Genomic DNA, 20,239 nt, shown 5'->3' on the forward strand with positions numbered 1-20,239 from the left:
AAACAGTGCGACCCCACCACACCCTCTGAATAACAAGTATATAGGCTTCGTAAATTCAAAACATATAACAGAAAAACTGCTGAGCGGCCCCCAAACATCCCCCCACCCCGTATACCTCCCCAAACTGTGGCATACCCATATCCCTAACCAAACTTTAGCCCTGGAGATCCCAAAGCCTACGGCAACACTGTACTAGGCGTACAGATCAAAACAACCCCAATACCAAAACCTTTATGCGTTAATACGTTTATAACACTTCTCAGCAAAGTCCAGAACCACTAAACGAGAGGAAGCTCCCTGGACTTATACTTGCGGAATGTAGGCCCATAGAGGAGGGCGACCCGATGTCAGTCTGGAGCCAGCTGGCGGGCCTCCGGAGCATATCTGTCCAACCAGGAAGCCGCTTCCCTGGGCGAGCTGAAGAATTTGGTCTCCCCGTCTGCCACCACACGCAACCTGGAGGGAAACAGCATCGAGTAGGATAGATTCAGGTCACGAAGGCGTCGCTTTATGGGAAGAAACTGGGCCCGGTCTTTTTGAACGTCCGCTGCAAAGTCCGGAAATGCCGACACCCGGATTCCATTCCGGATCAGGGGGCCCTTCACACGTCCCAGGCGCAGGACAGAGTCCCGGTCCTTGTAATGCAGGAATTTTGCTATAAAAGTTTGTGGTGGGGCGCCTGGGGGTAAAGGCCGGAAGGGCACGCGGTGAGCCCGCTCCACTGCAAACTGAGAGGTAAAGGATTCAGCGCCGTATGCCTCTTTTAGCCAGGACTCCAAGAAATCTTCGGGGTGTGCCCCCTCTTCCTTTTCGGGGAGGCCTACGAACCTCACGTTGTTTCTGCGGAGTCTGCCCTCCATGTCCAGGAGTTTGGTTTGCAACGTCGTGACTTGTTGTGTAACTGCAGACACCGATCGTTGTAAAGGACCGCTGAGGTCTTCCAAGTTGGAGTCCCTTGTCTCAGTTTCGCCCACCCTCTCCCGCACTCGCTGGACGTCCTGTCGCAGCAGTGATAGATCACACTGCACCTTCTCCATCTTGTCCGACAGACGTTGTTCACTGGCCGCTGTGGCCTCCAGGACCTGCTGGATGGAAGGAGCAGATGGCTGTGTATTCGCCCCTGAGTCAGCCCCAGCCGAAGGATCCATTCTGGCAGGGGGGGAGAGCTTAGGAGATGACTGCGTCGACTGGGATGCAGGCTGTCGAGCAAACTTCTCCAGTTTAGCCGCGGCCGCACTCTGGCCGCCCCTCACCATCGTATTAAGGCCCAGCAATACTCAGAGTCCCAATATTCAGTGTCAAGAAGTATAACAGTGGGTGGTAAATGCAGTATCAGCAGCACGCCATGCACTGGGATAGCCAGCTGTTATATTGAAGGGAGAAGGGGGACCAGGGAAGTCCAGTGGTATAAATAAATATGTCCAGTGTGTGATATTCCAACAGTATAGGCAATAGGCAGGGCAGCTGGGACAAGATCCAATCCTCCAGCCCAGTACAATCTTCACCCACACTGACCCTGCTGTGAGGAGAGACACAGGGAGCTGCAAATAAAATGGCCGCCCAGCACACAGATTTCCCCTTCTTCCCTCCCTGCACCAGCCTTCAGGGGAGCAGGATAATTTATATGTGGAGCCCTGGGGGTGCAGGAGTGGGGTGCCGCTGTCCTCCGGTGCCGCTGGCCGCTGTGGCCGCCTCGGGTGCGCGATCGTGTGCGCGCGCGCACGCGCCCGGCGGAGCTCCTAAATCGAGGCCGGGGACTGAATTGCGGCCTAGGCCCGGAGTCCGGGCGGACGCTGGCGCGAGCCGGGTATTTGTTGTTTTTGAACAAGCGTGAAGTCGGTCGCTGGTGGAGTTTTTGTAGTAGAGAACATTTTAGCAAGACTCCTGTTACATACATATATATATATATATATATATATATGTATGTAATAGTACCCCTGTGTGAGAGAGTGCAATCGTACCTGTTTTCTTCAATCGACGTCTGCGATTCTAAGACTTCTCCCGACTTCTTCTGGAGCCTGTGACAGGAGAATGATCACCCCACGGAGGACCCCACTGACAAAGGAACGGCAAATGGGCGGTGACAACACGTTTATTTAGCCAAAAAGCCAACCACCTTTTAATGACCTCGCATGTCGGCTAGCGAGTCAATTGCACTTCGGTAGGTACACTGCGGCACATCGCATAATATTTGCATAATCAACATAAGTGTCATCACATATCATTCACATAGTAAGCGTAAATGCTGTCACATATTATTTGCATAATAGGATTCAGGGACATTCAAATAGTATACTAACGGGCCACTAGGTGACGATATGAACTCAGATAAAAGAAATCTACAATGTAGCACACAATCCGGAGAAGTCCATAAGTAAGTTTATGCAAAACTCACAATGAGTGTAGGTCAACTCTTGGATTACTTCCCCCCCAAAGTCCGGCTTAGCAAGTCCCACTCACGGCTGGCAGTAGGTATATCGCTAAGTGAGACATCTAGTGGACAATCACCAGTGATAACTCAAAAGGGCAGTCAGTGAGGTCAATAAACCCGCTCAGGGTGCAAATAATTCAGGCAGCTTAGTGGGTATCCCAGTTCCCTTGTGTAGCTGCGTAACGTGATTGGAATAGGTGCAGCCGGTTAAGATTGGGGACTCAGGTATGGCTTTACAACACAGCCACAGGGAAGCTCTGGTGACAAACAACGGGTGCAAGGGTGCAACAATGCTCTATGGAGCCCAGTATGTGCAGTTATTTTGGTAGGGGGTGCACACAATGTCAGCGGTGGGCTGGTATCGGCTGAGGTAGTGAAATGTGGGGCAGAGTGTCCTGCAATCTGCAGCATGCAGTGTCTTTGGGGCTTACCCTTGGTCAGATGGACTGGCAGCGGTAGGTGGCTCGAGACTGGTGGCGCTGCAGTGGTTAGCAGTGCAGGACTTTCCTTCAGCGCTGTACGCTTGGCCCCCCCGTCTCCTGCCACTGCGACAGGCGGTGTGTGGTAGCACAGGGCGCTGGAGTGGGCTTCCCGCTCCGTGCTGCTGCTGGCGGCTCCTCTCCCTTTAGAGCTGACAGGCAGGGTGGTTGGTCAGCGGGTCCCGGCTGGTGTCAGCGGCTGGCAGATCTCCTCCGTGTCGCTCCTTGCACGCTGCTGCGGCCAGGGTCTCCCTCTCTGCGGCCACATCCGGTCAGGGTCCGCCCGTCTCCTCTTCGCGCCAGCCAGCTTTTCCTTTTATTCCGGGTCCTCCTCTCTCTTCCCGCGCGCTGCCCAGCCAATCCAAGCAGGGACAGGCTTCCCGCGCGGCACGGACCTTTTTCACAGGTCCTGGGTCCTAATGCCTCACTGGTTCTTCTCCCTGGTGCTGTGGTTGCCTAGCAACCGGGATAGGGAGATTAATCTCCGCAGTCTCTTCACGAAGGGAGCCTCCTTAGGCTGCTCTGGCATCTGTGGTGGCCCAAATAATTAAATCAGGGGTACCCCAGTGGCAGGGTACCCCATATATATATATATATATATATATATATATATATACAGCATATATATGTTATACATATATTTTTTCACCCACACAACAAGGAGCCAGCACATCCAGTTTGTCACTTTAAAGATGCAATGTTTAGCAAAAAGTTAAAAAGGGGTACACACAAATCCCCCCAAAAAGCCAAACAGCAACTGCAGGAATGAGAGCATAGAGGAAAATACTTATCAATCACAGATCTCAGGGTTGTCATGTAGGGAGGCATAAAAGCTTGTCCCCGATATGCGATACATTCTGGAACTTGGATGCCATGGGCAACACCATCTTTAGATGGCATTGTCCAATAGAAGCCTATTGGCTTCTTTCCGCATTTCCCTCTGTGATGGATCCTATCGGTCCCCTCCCAGCTCCCCGTGCGGCACACTGCTCTTACCACCATTATGTTTGTGACCCCTGGCGAAATACATTGCATTCACATTGCATCCCTGTCTTAGGGACATATTTTATTAATTATCAAGACTTGGACCCAATAATTCTAATTTCTTATCATGCTGCATATACCCCTCCCAGTGAATTTTACAGTCTGTAGCCATAGGCAACAATGGCTAATGCCATCTTTCGCTAACTGGTCCAAGCTCCAGATTTTTTTTATAAATCTGCCCCTTAAGGCCAGTACTCACTGGCCGATGGCAGAGAGATGTGTGCTGAGCGAACCGAACACATCTCTCCCGGCGCTCAGCACAGCGCGATCTGTGCTGAGCGCGCGGGGGGAGACGGGGGGGCCGCTCACTTCACCCAGCGGGTGAAGTGAGCGACCCGCTAGATTGGCCTGCATGCAGGCCAATCTAGCAGCAGCGATAGCGATGCGCGGGGCTGCGCATCGCTATCGCTGAGGGGGCTACACACGGAGCGATCGTGCTTAAAATCTAAGCAATCTAGTCAGATTGCTTAGATTTTAAGCAGCGATCGCTCCGTGAGTACCCCCCTTTACTGTGAAAAATGTGCGCCATTATCTTGTACTGTGATTGGATTGTAGTTTCAGTTACAGTGTGAATGTTGCACCTGTGAATGTATTTGGAATTTAGGGCGTGTCATAATATTGACTTACATCCAAATGTAAATGAGCCTCAAAGCTGTTACACAGTTTGACAAATATATTGACCATAAGAAACCTTACTTGAAAATGTATGTAACCATAGGGATCATTATGCCTTAAAACCAATGCAGAGAAGTGGCAACGATGATACTATATATATATATATATATATATATATATATATATATATATATATATATATCTGTTTAACTTTTTTCCCCCAAGTATGTAACAGCTACATAATGGGGGTAAGGTGCAATTAGGGAGATTTCTAGACTCTTCAGGGGAAAACTGACATTTCAGCGTTTTGCCCGCATTTCCTATTTGTACCAAGATCTGGAATGTATTACTTTCTGGAGCTTGGGCCCTAATTGCGTTGCCTAATAGCAGCCTTTGGGCTTCTTTCCACATTGTACCCCGAGAGGGGTCCAATAGGATCTTTCCCATAGTCCCTCACAGCTTGTGCATGCCCTGATCAATGGCAACGCATACTCAGATGGACTCCCAGATCATAAACCCGGAAGTCCTATAATGGTGAGGGAAAGCCTTTTTTGGAAGAGCTGATCGTTGCAATTGTAATCGTAATTCTACATACATATCACCATTGCTAACAATACCGTGTATGCGATAAGTGGCGGGATGGATATCTTCCAAAATGCAATGCTTGATACATCCCTATTGGTATCATTTTTATCTCTGCGCTAACGTTTTTTTTTGTGTGTATGTTTTTTAAGTAGCTCATTAATATAAGTACACAGTATAAAAAGTGATATGAGCACTATTGATAAGTTATAGTGGCACCTGTGAAAAAAAAAAGTAATTGATAGCTGCCAATCACGGCCAGATGCACCAGCAACTACTCGGCAGCGGCGGAAGAAGATACTTGGGGGGTAATTCCAAGTTGATCGCAGCAGGAAATTTTTTAGCAATTGGGCAAAACCATGTGCACTGCAGGGGAGCAGATATAACATTTGCAGAGAGAGTTAGATTTGGGTGGGTTATTTTGTTTCTGTGCAGGGTAAATACTGGCTGCTTTATTTTTACACTGCAATTTAGATTGCAGATTAAACACAACCCACCCAAATCTATTTCTCTCTGCACATGTTATATCTGCCTCCCCTGCAGTGCACATGGTTTTGCCCAACTGCTAAAAAATTTCCTGCTGCGATCAACTTGGAATTACCCCCTTGGTTGGGTAAGACAGGGACAGTTAAAACTGAACTAGTTCTTATCAATTACCGCACTGACTCTTTCCACATCCTTATTAAAGAGCTGTAAACATTGGGCCTAATTCAGATCTAATCGCAGCAGCAAATTTGTTAGCAAAAACCATGTGCACTGCAGGGGGGGCAGATCTAACATGTGCAGAGAGAGTTAGATTTTGGTGGGTTATATTGTTTCTGTGCAGGGTAAATACTGGCTGCTTTATTTTTACACTGCAATTTAGATTTCAGTTTGGACACACCCCACCCACATCTAACTCTCTCTACACGTTATATCTGCCCCCCCCCCCCGCAGTGTACATGGGGGGTAATTCTGAGTTGATCGCAGCAGGAATTTTGTTAGCAGTTGGCCAAAACCATGTGCACTGCAGGGGAGTAAGATATAACATGTGCAGAGAGAGTTAGATTTGGGTGGGGTGTGTTCAATCTGCAATCTAAATTGCAGTGTAAAAATAAAGCAGCCAGTATTTACCCTGCACAGAAACAAAGTAACACACCCAAATCTAACTCTCTCTGCACATGTTATATCTGCCTCCCCTGCAGTGCACATGGTTTTGCCCAACTGCTAACAAAATTCCTGCTGCGATCAACTCAGAATTACCCCCATGGTTTTGCCCATTTGCTAGCAAATTTGCTGCTGCAATCAGATCTGAATTAGGCCCATTATCTACTAATTAACCTTTTTTTCACAGGTGCCACTATAACTTATCAATAGCGCTTATCATATCGCTTGATACTTCCCACCCTAAGCCTGATATTTTAGATTTCACCATATTTTAAGTACGTCAACAAATCACATGATCATATCATAACAAAACATATATTCTTTCAGCGAACGCTATGTGTATATATTTATAACTACGTCTCACACAGCCTATGTGCAGTGGAAAAACGAAAAGAAAGGGAACGTGAATAATGTATGACATCTTCCTCCACTGTATGTACATTCTAGGATCATTTTACTGGTAGGTGCTTTCACAACAAGCACAATGTGTTCTTCACATGGAGCCTTTTATTTTACAGCATATGCTCATTCAAAAGTCTACAGACATATGTGTGCAGTATAATTACTATTTGTCACTTGTTACAATCCATATCCTCTTCTGAACATGTGGATGTAGATAGCACTGAACTGGTTGGCTAATGACAAGATTGCAATTAAAGCACGTGTCTAAGGGGGTAATTCAGACCTGATCGTAGATGTGTGAAAAAACCCACATCTACAATCACATTATTTGACATGCGGGGCGACGCCCAGCACAGGGCAAGTTCGCCCCGTATGGCAGATCCAGCCCCCCCACAGATATGTGAAAGCATTGCACAGCAGCGATGCTTTCGCATGTTTCGAGTAGCCCTCTGGCTATGCAGCCTAGGCCTACGCAGACGGCTACCCACCAGGGTCGCAGCTGTCAGACGCGTGGATCCACCACCCGAGTGGGAATATTGAGGGACGAACGGTATTCACTCTGCTGGCATTTTACTGGCTGTCGGGATACCTGGTGTTGGGATCCTGAACGCTGGGATCCCGACAGCTGGTATATTTTTAACTACATCCCCAGTTTACTGTTCCCAAAACTGCTCCCTCTCACCCAGGGTACTAAACTGTCTAGTCCCAGCGGTGCCGGTACAGTCACTCCACTCCACATGACGTATGAGGAGTCTGATGGGCCTTATAAGGGGCTATGGGGATGGTTGCTATGGGGGGGCTGGCGGAAAGCAGAAGATGTAGTTATTGGAACATTTAAGGGATACATACGTCTTCTCTTAAACATGTGGAAACCAGGGCCGGATCTAGGGGGGGGGCGAAGGCCCCCCCTAACACAGTCATAGCCATGCCCACTTTTGAGCAGAAGAGAGCTCTCCTGGGAGAGCCTTAGGCAGAACGATGTGCTGCAGCTTATACCACAGCAGCACAGGGGAGCCAGGAGAGCAAGGGTTACAGAGCATTTGCCCCTCACTTGCTGGTGTGTGGCTACTAGGGCTAATAAATACAATTACCCCATAGCACAGTCACATGTAGATAGAACAATCACAAAGCTCTATCTCAGTCTCACTCAAAAAGTTCAGTCAGAATTGAGAGAGGAGGAGTTAGGACTGCAGATGGGAGGAGTTGGGACTGTAGAGGGAGGAGTCAAGATTAAACAGTAAACCGCCCCCCCTAAAAGAAAAGTCTAAATCCGTCCCTGGTGGAAACAGCAGTTTCTCCATATTTTAACAACAGAATTGATTAATAAATAATATCCCAAAACATAACTGTATCCCAAAAGTTTGCTTTCAGGATACAGTAAACGTTTGGCATATAGTATTTAGAAATAACTAATTATATCAACTGTATTTAGGACAGAAAAAATTGGCAATAGTTTTGCTCCAATTTACAACCCTAAGGTAAAACTAGAGATGAGTGGGTTCAGATTTACTCGGTTCTTTACGCCAGAATTATCGCCATTTCTTATTTTCTGGATTTTTCTTATTGGCTAACCAAAACACGTGACGTCCGATAGCCAATAAGAAGATTCGGGTAAATCCGAGTAAAACCGAACCCGCTCATCTCTAAAAAAAACAAAACACACCCCACTCAATGCTTTGTCTATGGGAAAAATTCACGATTTTGACATCTTATTGCACATCTACATCACACACCCTATCAAATGACACCTCAACTATTTATAATCTGTGTTGTCATTTCGGAGTAGTTACTCTCACAAAACAAATGCCTAGCCTATTAAATATATAAGTATCATATATCACATTATATAAGGGCTGTGGAATAGACTTGGAACACTTATACAGATGCATGCATTAATAAAATGTTTTCAGTTTATTCTTCATAACAATTGCATTTTATAAAAATAATACAATGAGTACATAGAATTGATTTCATACATTACTTTGCTCAGTTGTGTGCTTGTGGCATATTACAGCCTAAGATGTTAAACTGATTCTCTCGATACTGCTTCATTACAGCGTATTTTGCCAACCTGGTAGGAAAATCGAGAAGAAAACACAAGGTGATCCCTCCCGCTGTCACTGGACCTCCAGAGTTCGAGCGAACCTTCCGAGCACAGTATGTAAGAGAGGAAAGAATACAGATTTGATCTACAAAAGTAGCGGACTCCACAGATGTTCTCAGATGTCCTTGATGAGACAGCTATAGATTTTCCCATCATATTCTATCAAACAGTCTTTATTTCAAATGTAAAAAAATGTTGTAGAAATGTGTTTGTACTGAACAAATAGACATTTTTTAGCTTTGGTTTTTGTTACACTAGCGTGCTTTCATTCATAAAAATTACACAAAGAATAACAACATTAGTGAAACCATAACAATTCACTAATTCTAACAAGAAAAGATAGAGGGGAGAAAAGTGATATAAATTACCATTTCTCCCCTGTTATAGAGTATGTAGCATTTTATTTGGGCATCATGTAGAATGATTTGATTTGTGTGAACATTAGATGGGAAATTCAAAGAAAGTTTCTTTAATTCTTCCCATAGTAACTTCTAAATGCAAAGAGCATTGCCAGCTCATGTGCGGAACCATCTTTCTGAATATATTCCCATAAAGATGGCGCTGCCATTGTATAGGGAGCCACAGTGGTCATTCCTGGGTACAGGGTGTGTGGCACCAGTGGCGTAACCTGGAAGGCTGCAAGGGGATCAACCACTCCGACAGCTGAAAATCAGCAACTAAACGGTGCCTATACAGGAGGCACTGGCATGGCCAGTAGCTCTAGTAACGCCCACCTGCCAGTGCCGGGTGCCCCTCCGCCTATTTACATTGTGGGATATATGCTACATACAGTAGCAGCTCAACGTGCTCCCGTTAGTAGAGGAGCCGCCCAACCAGCCCCCAAAAAAAAGAATGGAGATAGAAATGGAAGAGCGGGTAAGAATCCAGTTTGATGTTTAAGTTAAGTACATCACATTCACAGGATGTTGTGGTGACACAAAGGGGTTTATTTATGAAGCAATGAAAAGAGTGGAGAAGTGAGTCTGTGGAGAAGTTGCCCATGGCAACCAATCAGCTGCTCTGTACAATTGTATAGTATGCAAATTATAAATGATACTTCAATGCTGATTTCTGCTGCGGGGTACACTGGGCTCCACAAGGAATAACATCGGGGTGTAGAGTAGGATCTTGATCCGAGGCACCAACAGGCTCAAAGCTTTGACCTTCTTCCCAAGATGCATAGCGCTGCCTCCTATATCACCCCGTCTCCGTGCACAGGAGCTCAGTTTTGTAGTTGGTGCCATGCAGTGAGCAGCCCTGAGAGAAGCTTTTAAAAAATATTGAAGACTTCAAGGGCTGCAGCAGAGACACTGACGGTGTTAGATGTCAGTCAGACATCTCCTGCTGCAGCTCCATCACCTCCCCCAGCGGCGCTGTACACTCCCGCGCCCTGGTTGCCGGGTACCTACAGCGGAAGCTCCGGTTTTCTTCCAAGCTAGTCACACACACGACCGCTGTTCTCCCGGATCGCGTGGCCACACTCAGGGAGGAGGTAAGGGGTCCCCTTGACGGGACCAGCTGTAAATCGCGATCCCGCGCGGCTGGTGGGAGGCGGGCCGCGTGTGCTGGAGTGGACACTGTGGTAGTACAGGGACCCCACTAGACCACCAGGGCATGGGCACAGGTCGGTTTTCTCTCATAAAACCATTTCTCTGATGTCCTAAGTGGATGCTGGGACTCCGTAAGGACCATGGGGAATAGCGGCTCCGCAGGAGACTGGGCACAACTAAAGAAAGCTTTAGGACTACCTGGTGTGCACTGGCTCCTCCCTCTATGACCCTCCTCCAGACCTCAGTTAGAATTTTGTGCCCGGCTGAGCTGGATGCACACTAGGGGCTCTCCTGAGCTCCTAGAAAAAGAGGGGGATTACATGGTATCACTGGACATCAAGGATGCTTACCTGCATGTCCCCATTTACCATCATCACCAGGAGTACCTCAGATTTGTGGTACAGGATTGTCATTACCAATTCCAGACGTTGCCGTTTGGTCTGTCCACGGCACCGAGGGTATTTACCAAGGTAATGGCCGAAATGATGATACTCCTTCGAAAAAAGGGAGTTTTAATTATCCCATACTTGGACGATCTCCTGATAAAGGCGAGGTCCAGGGAGCAGTTGTTGGTCGGGGTAGCACTATCTCGGGAGGTGCTACAACAGCACGGTTGGATTCTAAATATTCCAAAGTCACAGCTGGTCCCTACGACACGTCTACTGTTCCTGGGGATGGTTCTGGACACAGAACAGAAAAAAGTGTTTCTCCCGGAGGAGAAAGCCAAGGAGCTGTCATCTCTAGTCAGAGGCCTCCTGAAACCAAAACAGGTGTCGGTGCATCACTGCACGCCAGTCCTGGGAAAAATAGTAGCTTCCTACGAAGCAATTCCATTCGGCAGGTTCCATGCAAGGACTTTTCAGTGGGACCTGTTGGACAAGTGGTCCGGATCGCATCTTCAGATGCATCGGCTGATAACCCTGTCTCCAAGGACCAGGGTGTCTCTGCTGTGGTGGCTGCAAAGTGCTCATCTTCAAGAGGACCGCAGATTCGGCATACAGGACTGGGTCCTGGTGACCACGGATGCCAGCCTTCGAGGTTGGGGGGCAGTCACACAGGGAAGAAACTTCCAAGGACTATGGTCAAGTCAGGAGACTTCCCTACACATAAATATTCTGGAACTGAGGGCCATTTACAATGCCCTAAGTCAGGCAAAACCCCTGCTTCAAAACCAGCCGGTACTGATCCAGTCAGACAACATCACGGCAGTCGCCCATGTAAACGGACAGGGCGGCACAAGAAGCAGGACGGCGATGGCAGAAGCCACAAGGATTCTCCGATGGGCGGAAAATCACGTGTTAGCACTGTCAGCAGTGTTCATTCCGGGAGTGGACAACTGGGAAGCAGACTTCCTCAGCAGGCACGACCTCCACCCGGGAGAGTGGGGACTTCATCCAGAAGTCTTCCAACTGATTGTAAACCGTTGGGAAAGGCCATAGGTGGACATGATGGCGTCCCGCCTAAACAAAAAGCTAGAAAGATATTGCGCCAGGTCAAGAGACCCTCAGGCGATAGCTGTGGACGCTCTAGTGACACCGTGGGTGTACCGGTCGGTTTATGTGTTCCCTCCTCTTCCTCTCATACCCAAGGTACTGACGATAATAAGGAGAAGAGGAGTAAGAACTATACTCATTGTTCCGGATTGGCCAAGAAGAGCTTGGTACCCGGAACTTCAAGAAATGATCTCAGAGGACCCATGGCCTCTGCCGCTCAGACAGGACCTGCTGCAGCAGGGGCCCTATCTGTTCCAAAACTTACCGCGGCTGCGTTTGACGGCATGGCGGTTGAACACCGGATCCTGAAGGAAAAGGGCATTCCGGAGGAAGTCATTCCTACGCTGATTAAAGCTAGGAAAGAAGTGACCGCAAACCATTATCACTGCATTTGGCGAAAATATGTTGCTTGGTGTGAGGCCAGGAAGGCCCCAACGGAGGAATTTCAGCTGGGCCATTTTCTGCACTTCCTACAGTCAGGGGTGACTATGGGCCTAAAATTGGGTTCCATTAAGGTCCAGATTTCGGCTCTATCGATTTTCTTCCAGAGAGAACTGGCTTCACTACCTGAAGTTCAGACTTTTGTTAAGGGAGTGCTGCATATTCAGCCCCCTTTTGTGCCTCCAGTGGCACCTTGGGATCTCAACGTGGTGTTGGATTTCCTAAAGTCACATTGGTTTGAGCCACTTAAAACCCTGGAATTAAAATATCTCACGTGGAAAGTGGTCATGCTGTTGGCCTTGGCTTCGGCCAGGCGTGTGTCAGAATTGGCGGCTTTGTCATGTAAAAGCCCTTATCTGATTTTCCATATGGATAGGGCAGAATTGAGGACTCGTCCCCAGTTTCTCCCTAAGGTGGTATCAGCCTTTCATTTGAACCAACCTATCGTGGTGCCTGCGGCTACTAAAGACTTGGAGGCTTCCAAGTTGTTGGATGTAGTCAGGGCCCTGAGAATTATGTTTCCAGGACAGCTAGTGTCAGGAAAACTGACTCGTTGTTTATCCTGTATGCACCCAACAAGCTGGGTGCTCCTGCTCCAAAGCAGACTATTGCTCGCTGGATCTGTAGTACGATTCAGCTTGCACATTCTGCGGCTGGACTGCCGCATCCTAAATCAGTGAAAGCCCATTCCACGAGGAAGGTGGGCTCTTCTTGGGCGGCTGCCCGAGGGGTCTCGGCTCTACAACTTTGCCGAGCAGCTACTTGGTCGGGGTCAAACACATTTGCTAAATTCTACAAGTTTGACACCCTGGCTGAGGAGGACCTAGAGTTTGCCCATTCGGTGCTGCAGAGTCATCCGCACTCTCCCGCCCGTTTGGGAGCTTTGGTATAATCCCCATGGTCCTGACGGAGTCCCAGCATCCACTTAGGACGTCAGAGAAAATAAGATTTTACTCACCGGTAAATCTATTTCTCGTAGTCCGTAGTGGATGCTGGGCGCCCATCCCAAGTGCGGATTGTCTGCAATACTTGTATATAGTTATTGTTTAACTAAAGGGTTATTGTTGAGCCATCTGTTGAGAGGCTCAGTTATTGTTCATACTGTTAACTGGGTATAGTATCACGAGTTATACGGTGTGATTGGTGTGGCTGGTATGAGTCTTACCCGGGATTCAAAATCCTTCCTTATTGTGTCAGCTCTTCCGGGCACAGTATCCTAACTGAGGTCTGGAGGAGGGTCATAGAGGGAGGAGCCAGTGCACACCAGGTAGTCCTAAAGCTTTCTTTAGTTGTGCCCAGTCTCCTGCGGAGCCGCTATTCCCCATGGTCCTTACGGAGTCCCAGCATCCACTACGGACTACGAGAAATAGATTTACCGGTGAGTAAAATCTTATTTTTATTAAGCCCCTAGTACCCAGTGGTGCAGTCCAGCAGGGGGATAAGGCTTTGACCTGTAGCCCCTCCCCCAGCCCCAGGGCGCCATTTAGAGTAAATGTTCCCGCCCTGGAGCTGCATATCTCTCTCCCTCACTCCCTGTCAGCGTTTGGGTGCCATTATAGCAAGCAGAGCTGATCCTGTGACTGTTTGGGCAAATCCTCTTCTGTAAAGCCGCCTGCATGTCAGCGTTGTGCATTTTACAGGACACTTAAGTATTCTGCATGTCTGCTGACAGTGTTAGTTAAGAAAAAGTGCATTTAGTCAGGGTTATTTAGTTCAAGTACCCTGTGATATACATCCAGTCTTTACTGTGCATTGTTATATCTATTAAGTGTATAGCTATACATAGTACTACTCTGTATTGCTAGTCTAGTGCAGTTTTATTGCATGTCATAATTTCTGCATTGTACAAACTGTGACTCTGTGTGTGTGCATATAGCTGCTGTGTGACATCCATTTCGTGTATCTCACTCAGATTGCTATCCCTATATTCTATAACCTGAGGGGTTAAGTGTGTCAGGTTTATCATAATATAGGCAGTTCACAGGATATACTCAGTGTGTATTTTTCTCTGTCATTTTTAGTCACCATATACCTCTTGAATTCCCTATTTGTGCTGATACACTGCACAGGGGGTTCTTGTCAGGTATTGTGCTGCTGATATTGTACTGTGTTGCCTTGCATTGAGCTTTTGATTATGTCAGCTACAAAGGGCAACAGAGCTGGGGCTGATCCCACATTGCGTGGTGTTGACGCTGCAGACACATTTGAGGATAACATAGCAGCTGAGGGTTCAGGTTCTGGGGGTTCCTTACCCCCCAGTGGGACTGTAGCAATGGGGGTGCAAAATGACCCACCTTGGGCTACCTTCTCCACGCTATTGAATACGATGGTAACTAGACTAACGCCCCCTATGGGACCTCCTGTGCCGGTACAACCGCTTATGGTCCCCGTGGTTAACCCGCCGTGGGCAGATCAACTGCCCAATCAGTTACAGCAACTGAACCAATCACTGACTGCTCAAAAGTCTAACCCTCGCCCGCCTAAGACCAAGGGGTCCTCTAAGCGGGCAATTACTTCCTCGCAATCCACCAACGTCCCAGACACCTCGTCTGATGAGGATGGCTTTTATACGGACCCCACAGATTCTGATCCTGATGCTTCTGATGGGGAAGTTGTTTCACAGGTGGATGTTCCTGACTTGTTAGAGGCTATCAGGCTCATTCTCCAGGTTGATGATGAACCGGAGCCTGACGCTGCCCCTAAGAAACCGAACAGGTTTAAACGTCAGAAGGTGGTTAAACATTTAGTTGACATACGTCAGGAGTCCTGGGAAAATCCAGGAAAGAAGTTCACGCCTCACAAGAAGATGCTGGCTCGCTACCCCCTCGCTGCGGAGCTTAGTAAAAATTGGGAAATACCCCCGCAAGTGGATTCGCAAGTGGCGTGGCTGGTAGTATCCTCAGCTTTGCCTGTAACTACCGTCACGTCCTTGAGGGAGCTGACGGACAAGCGTGTGGAGGGTTGTTTGAAGGCAATCTATACCCTAAACGGCGCGGTGCATAGGCCCATTATTGCAGCGACATGGGCTGCAGAGGCTGTGGAAGCGTGGGCTCAGGAGCTGGAGGCGGAGTTGCCTTCCAATGCTTCTGATCATGCTAGACAATGCCTGTCGTATATTGTTACAGCATCTCATTACATTAAAGAGGCGGCTTCTGATGCCGATATTCTGGTGGCCAAGGCTTCTACTACGTCCATTTTGGCTCACCGAATTCTCTGGTTACGGTCCTGGTCTGTGGACATGGACTCTAAGAAAACCCTGGAGGTACTCCCCTTCAAAGGAGTCATTCTTTTCGGAGAAGACCTTAACAAGATAGTGGCTGACTTAGCGTCTGCTAAAACAGCATGTCTTCCTAGTACTGCTCCTTCAGTGCCAAAGGCAAAGAGTACTTCCTTTCGCTCCTTTCGTCCTTCAGGGAAAGCAAAAGGTCAGGCGTACCCAAAACAGGTTCGCACTTCCAAACCCAATAAGCCCAAACCCAAACGGGCCTAGGCTGCCCGTCAGACTGCTTCCAAAACTGACAAGCCTGCTGCATGACGGGGCGGGCCTCTCTCTGGGGAATCCCAGAGGGGGGGGGAAGGGGCGACTTCTAGGGTATACCCAGGAGGGGGGGGGGGGGGGGCGACTTCTAGGGTATACCCAGGAATGGTTGAAGACCACTTCCGATGCCTGGGTATGGGATGTCGTCACTCGAGGTTACACCGTATCCTTCAAGAATCGTCCCCCTCATTGATTTTGCCTGACAGATGTCCCTTCAGATCAGGTGTAGGCAAAGACTCTCTTCATTCAGTGGTACAATCCCTCCTGGATACAGGAGTGGTAGTACAGGTGCCTCTGGCTCAGAGAGACAAGGGGTACTACTCACCGCTGTTCCTAGTCCCGAAACCAAATGGGTCTTCCGGGTCCATCCTCAACCTCAAGTCCTTGAACAAATTTGTGAAGGTCTCCAAGTTTCGTATGGAAACTCTTCGCTCTATTGCTCTGGCCTTGGAGCCTGGGAACTATATGGTCTCACTGGAGATACAGGATGCTTACCTGCATATTCCCATTGCAGTGTCGCATCAGCAGTACCTGAGATTTGTGGTTGGCAACCTCCATTACCAATTTCGGGCGTTACCTTTTGGTTTGACCACGGCTCCGCGAGTCTTCACCAAGGTCATGGCAGTAATCACGGCTGTACTCCGCCGTCAAGGGGTCAGGATCCTACCGTACTTGGACAACTTGTTGATCCTGGCAAATTCCCCAGAGATTCTCCTACGCCATCTGGATCTGACTATCCAGTTTCTGCAAGCCCATGGGTGGCTCATCAACTGGAAGAAATCTTCCCTGGTCCCTGCTCAGAGCATGGTGCACCTGGGGGCGTTGTTGGACACTCACAACCAGCGGTTGTTCTTGTCTCAGGAGAAAGTCCTGAAGCTTCAGGACAGGATTTGATGCTTCCTATCTCATCCGCAAGTGTCGATACATTCGCAATGCAAGTGCTAGGTCTCATGGTGTCGGCTTTCGACATGGTGGAGTACGCTCAATTCCATTCCTGCCCTCTCCAGAGGCTGATTCTTGCCAAGTGGGATGGCCTGCCTCACGAGATCAGGTCTCAAATGATCTCATTGTCTCCGGAGGTCCGTCTGTCACTGAGCTGGTGGCTTCAGGACCAACGATTGAGCAGGGGTCGTCCCTTCTGGATCTCCAACTGGGTCCTTCTGACGACGGATGCCAGTCTGAGGTGTGGGGGCGCGGTGTTGGAGCAACACTCCCTTCAGGGTCGGTGGACCAAGGAGGAGTCTCTCCTCCCTATAAACATTCTGGAATTGCGGGCGGTGTTCAACTCACTGAACTTAGCCCAGCATTTAATACAGAACAGACCTGTTCAAGTATAGTCGGACAACACCACCACGGTGACGTACATCTATCATCAAGGCAGCACTCGAAGCTGCATGGCAATGTGGGAAGTATCACGGATTCTTCAGTGGGCGGAACGCCATCTGCCAGCCATATCTGCAGTGTTCATTCCGGGGGTCCTAAACTGGGAAGCAGACTTTCTCAGTCATCAGGACGTACACGCCATAGAGTGGAGCCTCCATCCAGAAGTGTTTCAACTCCTCGTGGACAAGTGGGGCCTTCCAGATGTGGACCTGATGGCATCTCGACACAATCACAAGGTTCCGGTCTTCGGAGCAAGGACAAGGGATCATCAAGCAGCGTTCGTGGACGCACTGGCAATTCCATGGAACTTTCGGCTGCCATACGTGTTTCCTCCGGTGTCAGTCCTGCCCAGAGTAATAAGGAAGTTCAAGCAAGAAGGAGGAATCCTACTTCTGATCGCTCCAGCGTGGCCCAGACGGCATTGGTTCTCAGACCTTCAGGGTCTCTCGATAGAGCGTCCCCTTCTACTTCCGCAGTGCCCAGATCTCCTCGTTCAGAGCCCCTGTGTATATCAGGATTTAGCCCGATTGGCTTTGATGGCGTGGCTCTTGAAGCTTCCGTCTTAAGGGCCAAAGGATTTTCTGAGGCGGTCATTCAAACCATATTGAAGGCCCGGAAACCGGCTTCTGCTCGGATTTATCATATGGTCTGGAATTCTTACTTTGCTTGGTGCGCATCTAACAATTATGACGCTTACAAGTTTAGTACGGCCAAACTTTTGGCCTTTCTACAACAAGGCCTGGACTTGGGCCTTCGTCTGGCCTCCATCAAGGTTCATATTTCTGCTTGGTCGGTTTGGTTTCAGAGAAAAATGCGACCTTACCTGATGTGCATACGTTCACTCATGGTGTGTTGTGGATTCAACCTCCTTATGTCCCGCCGGTGGCTCCTTGGGACTTGTCGGTGGTTCTGGAGGCATTGCAAGGGTCTCCGTTTGAGCCTCTTGAATCAGCAGACCTTAAGTGGCTTTCTCTTAAGGTATTGTTTCTGCTGGCTATTGCCTCTGCTAGATGGGTATCGGATTTTGGTGCCTTGTCTTGTAGGTCACCATATCTGATTTTTCACTGTGATCGGGCGGTTCTTAGAACACGTCCCGGGTACCTACCTAAGGTGGTGTCTTCTTTCCACCTTAATCAGGAGATTGTGGTTCCGGCCTTTGCCTCTCCTGATTTGTCTTCCAAAGAGCGGTCTTTGGATATGGTACGGACTCTCCTAATCTATGTGAAGAGAACTGCCTCCATTAGGAAGTCTGATTCTCTCTTTGTACCGTTTGGTTTTCACAAACGTGGCTGGCCTGCTAACAAGCAGACTGTGGCCAGATGGATTAGAATGGTGATTGCACATGCTTATGTACAGGCTGGCCTTCCAACTCCTTCTACCATCAAAGCCTATTCTGCTCGGTCTGTTGGACCTTCTTGGGCGGCCCGCCGTGGTGCGACCCTTGAACAATTGTGCAAGGTGGCTACGTGGCCCTCAGTGAACACGTTCATAAGGTTCTATGCCTTCGATACTTCCGCCTCCCAGGATGCTTCCTTTGGATGCCGGGTTCTTGTGCCCGCTACAGTGCATCCCCTCCCATAAGGAACTGCTTTAGGACATCCCCGATGTTATTCCTTGTGGAGCCCAGTGTACCCCGCAGCAGAAAACGAGATTTATGGTAAGAATTTTCCGTTGTTAAATCTCTTTCTGCGAGGTACACTGGGCTCCACAAGGCGCCCATCCTGACGCACTTTGCTTCTTTGGGTTGGTATGGCATTAGCCGCCGACACCCTCTCCTGTCGGGAGAGTGTGGTGTATGTGGCTACTAACTGTTGTCGTCTCTTTTACCTGCTACTGCATTGGGCTGGTTCACAAAACTGAGCTCCTGTGCACGGAGACGGGGCAATATAGGAGGCGGCGCTATGCATCTTGGGAAGAAGGTCAACGCTTTGAGCCTGTTGGTGCCTCGGATCAAGATCCTACTCTACACCCCGATGTTATTCCTTGTGGAGCCCAGTGTACCTCGCAAAAAGAGATTTGACAACGGAAAGTTCTTACCATAAATCTCGTATTTCTCCACTGGCTCACTTCTCCACACTTTACACTGCTTTATGAATAGACCCCAAAGTCTGAGGATGTATCTTCAGTGCCGAGTATTGAGATCAGTCCTGATCATAGGGGGGGCAGGTTAATGCAGTTGGAAAGACAGAAAAGAGTGTCAGAATAGGAGAGCATTACTGCGCAGTCACCAACACGACTCCTCGGGTGATGATGCTTCATTCCCTTACCAAGATGGCCACCTGTATTATTACTGTGCATGCGCTGCACCATCTTGTTACTGTGTATGAGTCACATAGTGGGAGATGGACTTCTCCCCGTAGCTCCAAGAGAACTGCAACTGTGGGGTCTATGTACTAAGCTTTGTAGAGTGATAAAGTGGAGAGAGATAAAGTACCAGACAATCAGCTCCTGTCATTTTTCAAACACAGCCTATAACATGGGAGTTAGGAGCTGATTGGCTGGTACTTCATCTCTCTCCACTTTATCTTTCTCCAAGGCTTAGTACATAGAAGTGTGTGTGTGTGTGTGTGTGTGTGTGTGTGTGTGTGTGTGTCAGTGCCGTAACTAGGCATTTTAGCGCTGTGTGCAAGAACCGACATTGGCGCCCCCCCCCATACAAGATAGGCGCAGTGCGCGCCGTAGGTGCGCGAAAAATATATAGGGGCGTGGCTTCACGGGGAAGGGGCGTGGCCACAAAATAATAGCAATTCATACTACGGTGCACAGTAGTCTCCATTATTCAAATTACGCTGCACAGTAGCGCCACTACACCAGGTAGAGCCCCTTTTATACATTACAGCAGACAGCATCCCCCTTTTTACACATTGCGGCAGCCAGTCCCTCTTTTTACACATTGCGGCAGCCGGGACCCCTTTTTACACATTGCGGCAGACGGGACCCCTTTTTACACATTACGTCAGCCAGTCCCCCTTTTTACACATTGCGGCAGCCAGGACCCCATTTTACACATTGCGGCAGCCAGTCCCCCTTT

At 48.6% G+C, this 20,239-nt stretch overlaps 1 protein-coding gene across 1 annotated transcript in view; it reads left to right on the top strand.

Moving 5' to 3' along the window:
• Positions 1–20,239, top strand: part of LOC134971382 (microsomal glutathione S-transferase 2-like) — a 54,494-nt gene that overhangs the window by 23,227 nt on the left and 11,028 nt on the right. The window contains exon 2 of the mRNA XM_063946495.1: positions 8,757–8,856. Coding sequence (XP_063802565.1) covers positions 8,757–8,856 — 100 coding nt within the window. The remainder of the gene's footprint in view (positions 1–8,756; positions 8,857–20,239) is intronic.

The sequence above is a fragment of the Pseudophryne corroboree genome, chromosome 1 (genome assembly GCF_028390025.1).
Source record: "Pseudophryne corroboree isolate aPseCor3 chromosome 1, aPseCor3.hap2, whole genome shotgun sequence".
NCBI classification, from domain to species: Eukaryota; Metazoa; Chordata; class Amphibia; order Anura; family Myobatrachidae; genus Pseudophryne; species Pseudophryne corroboree.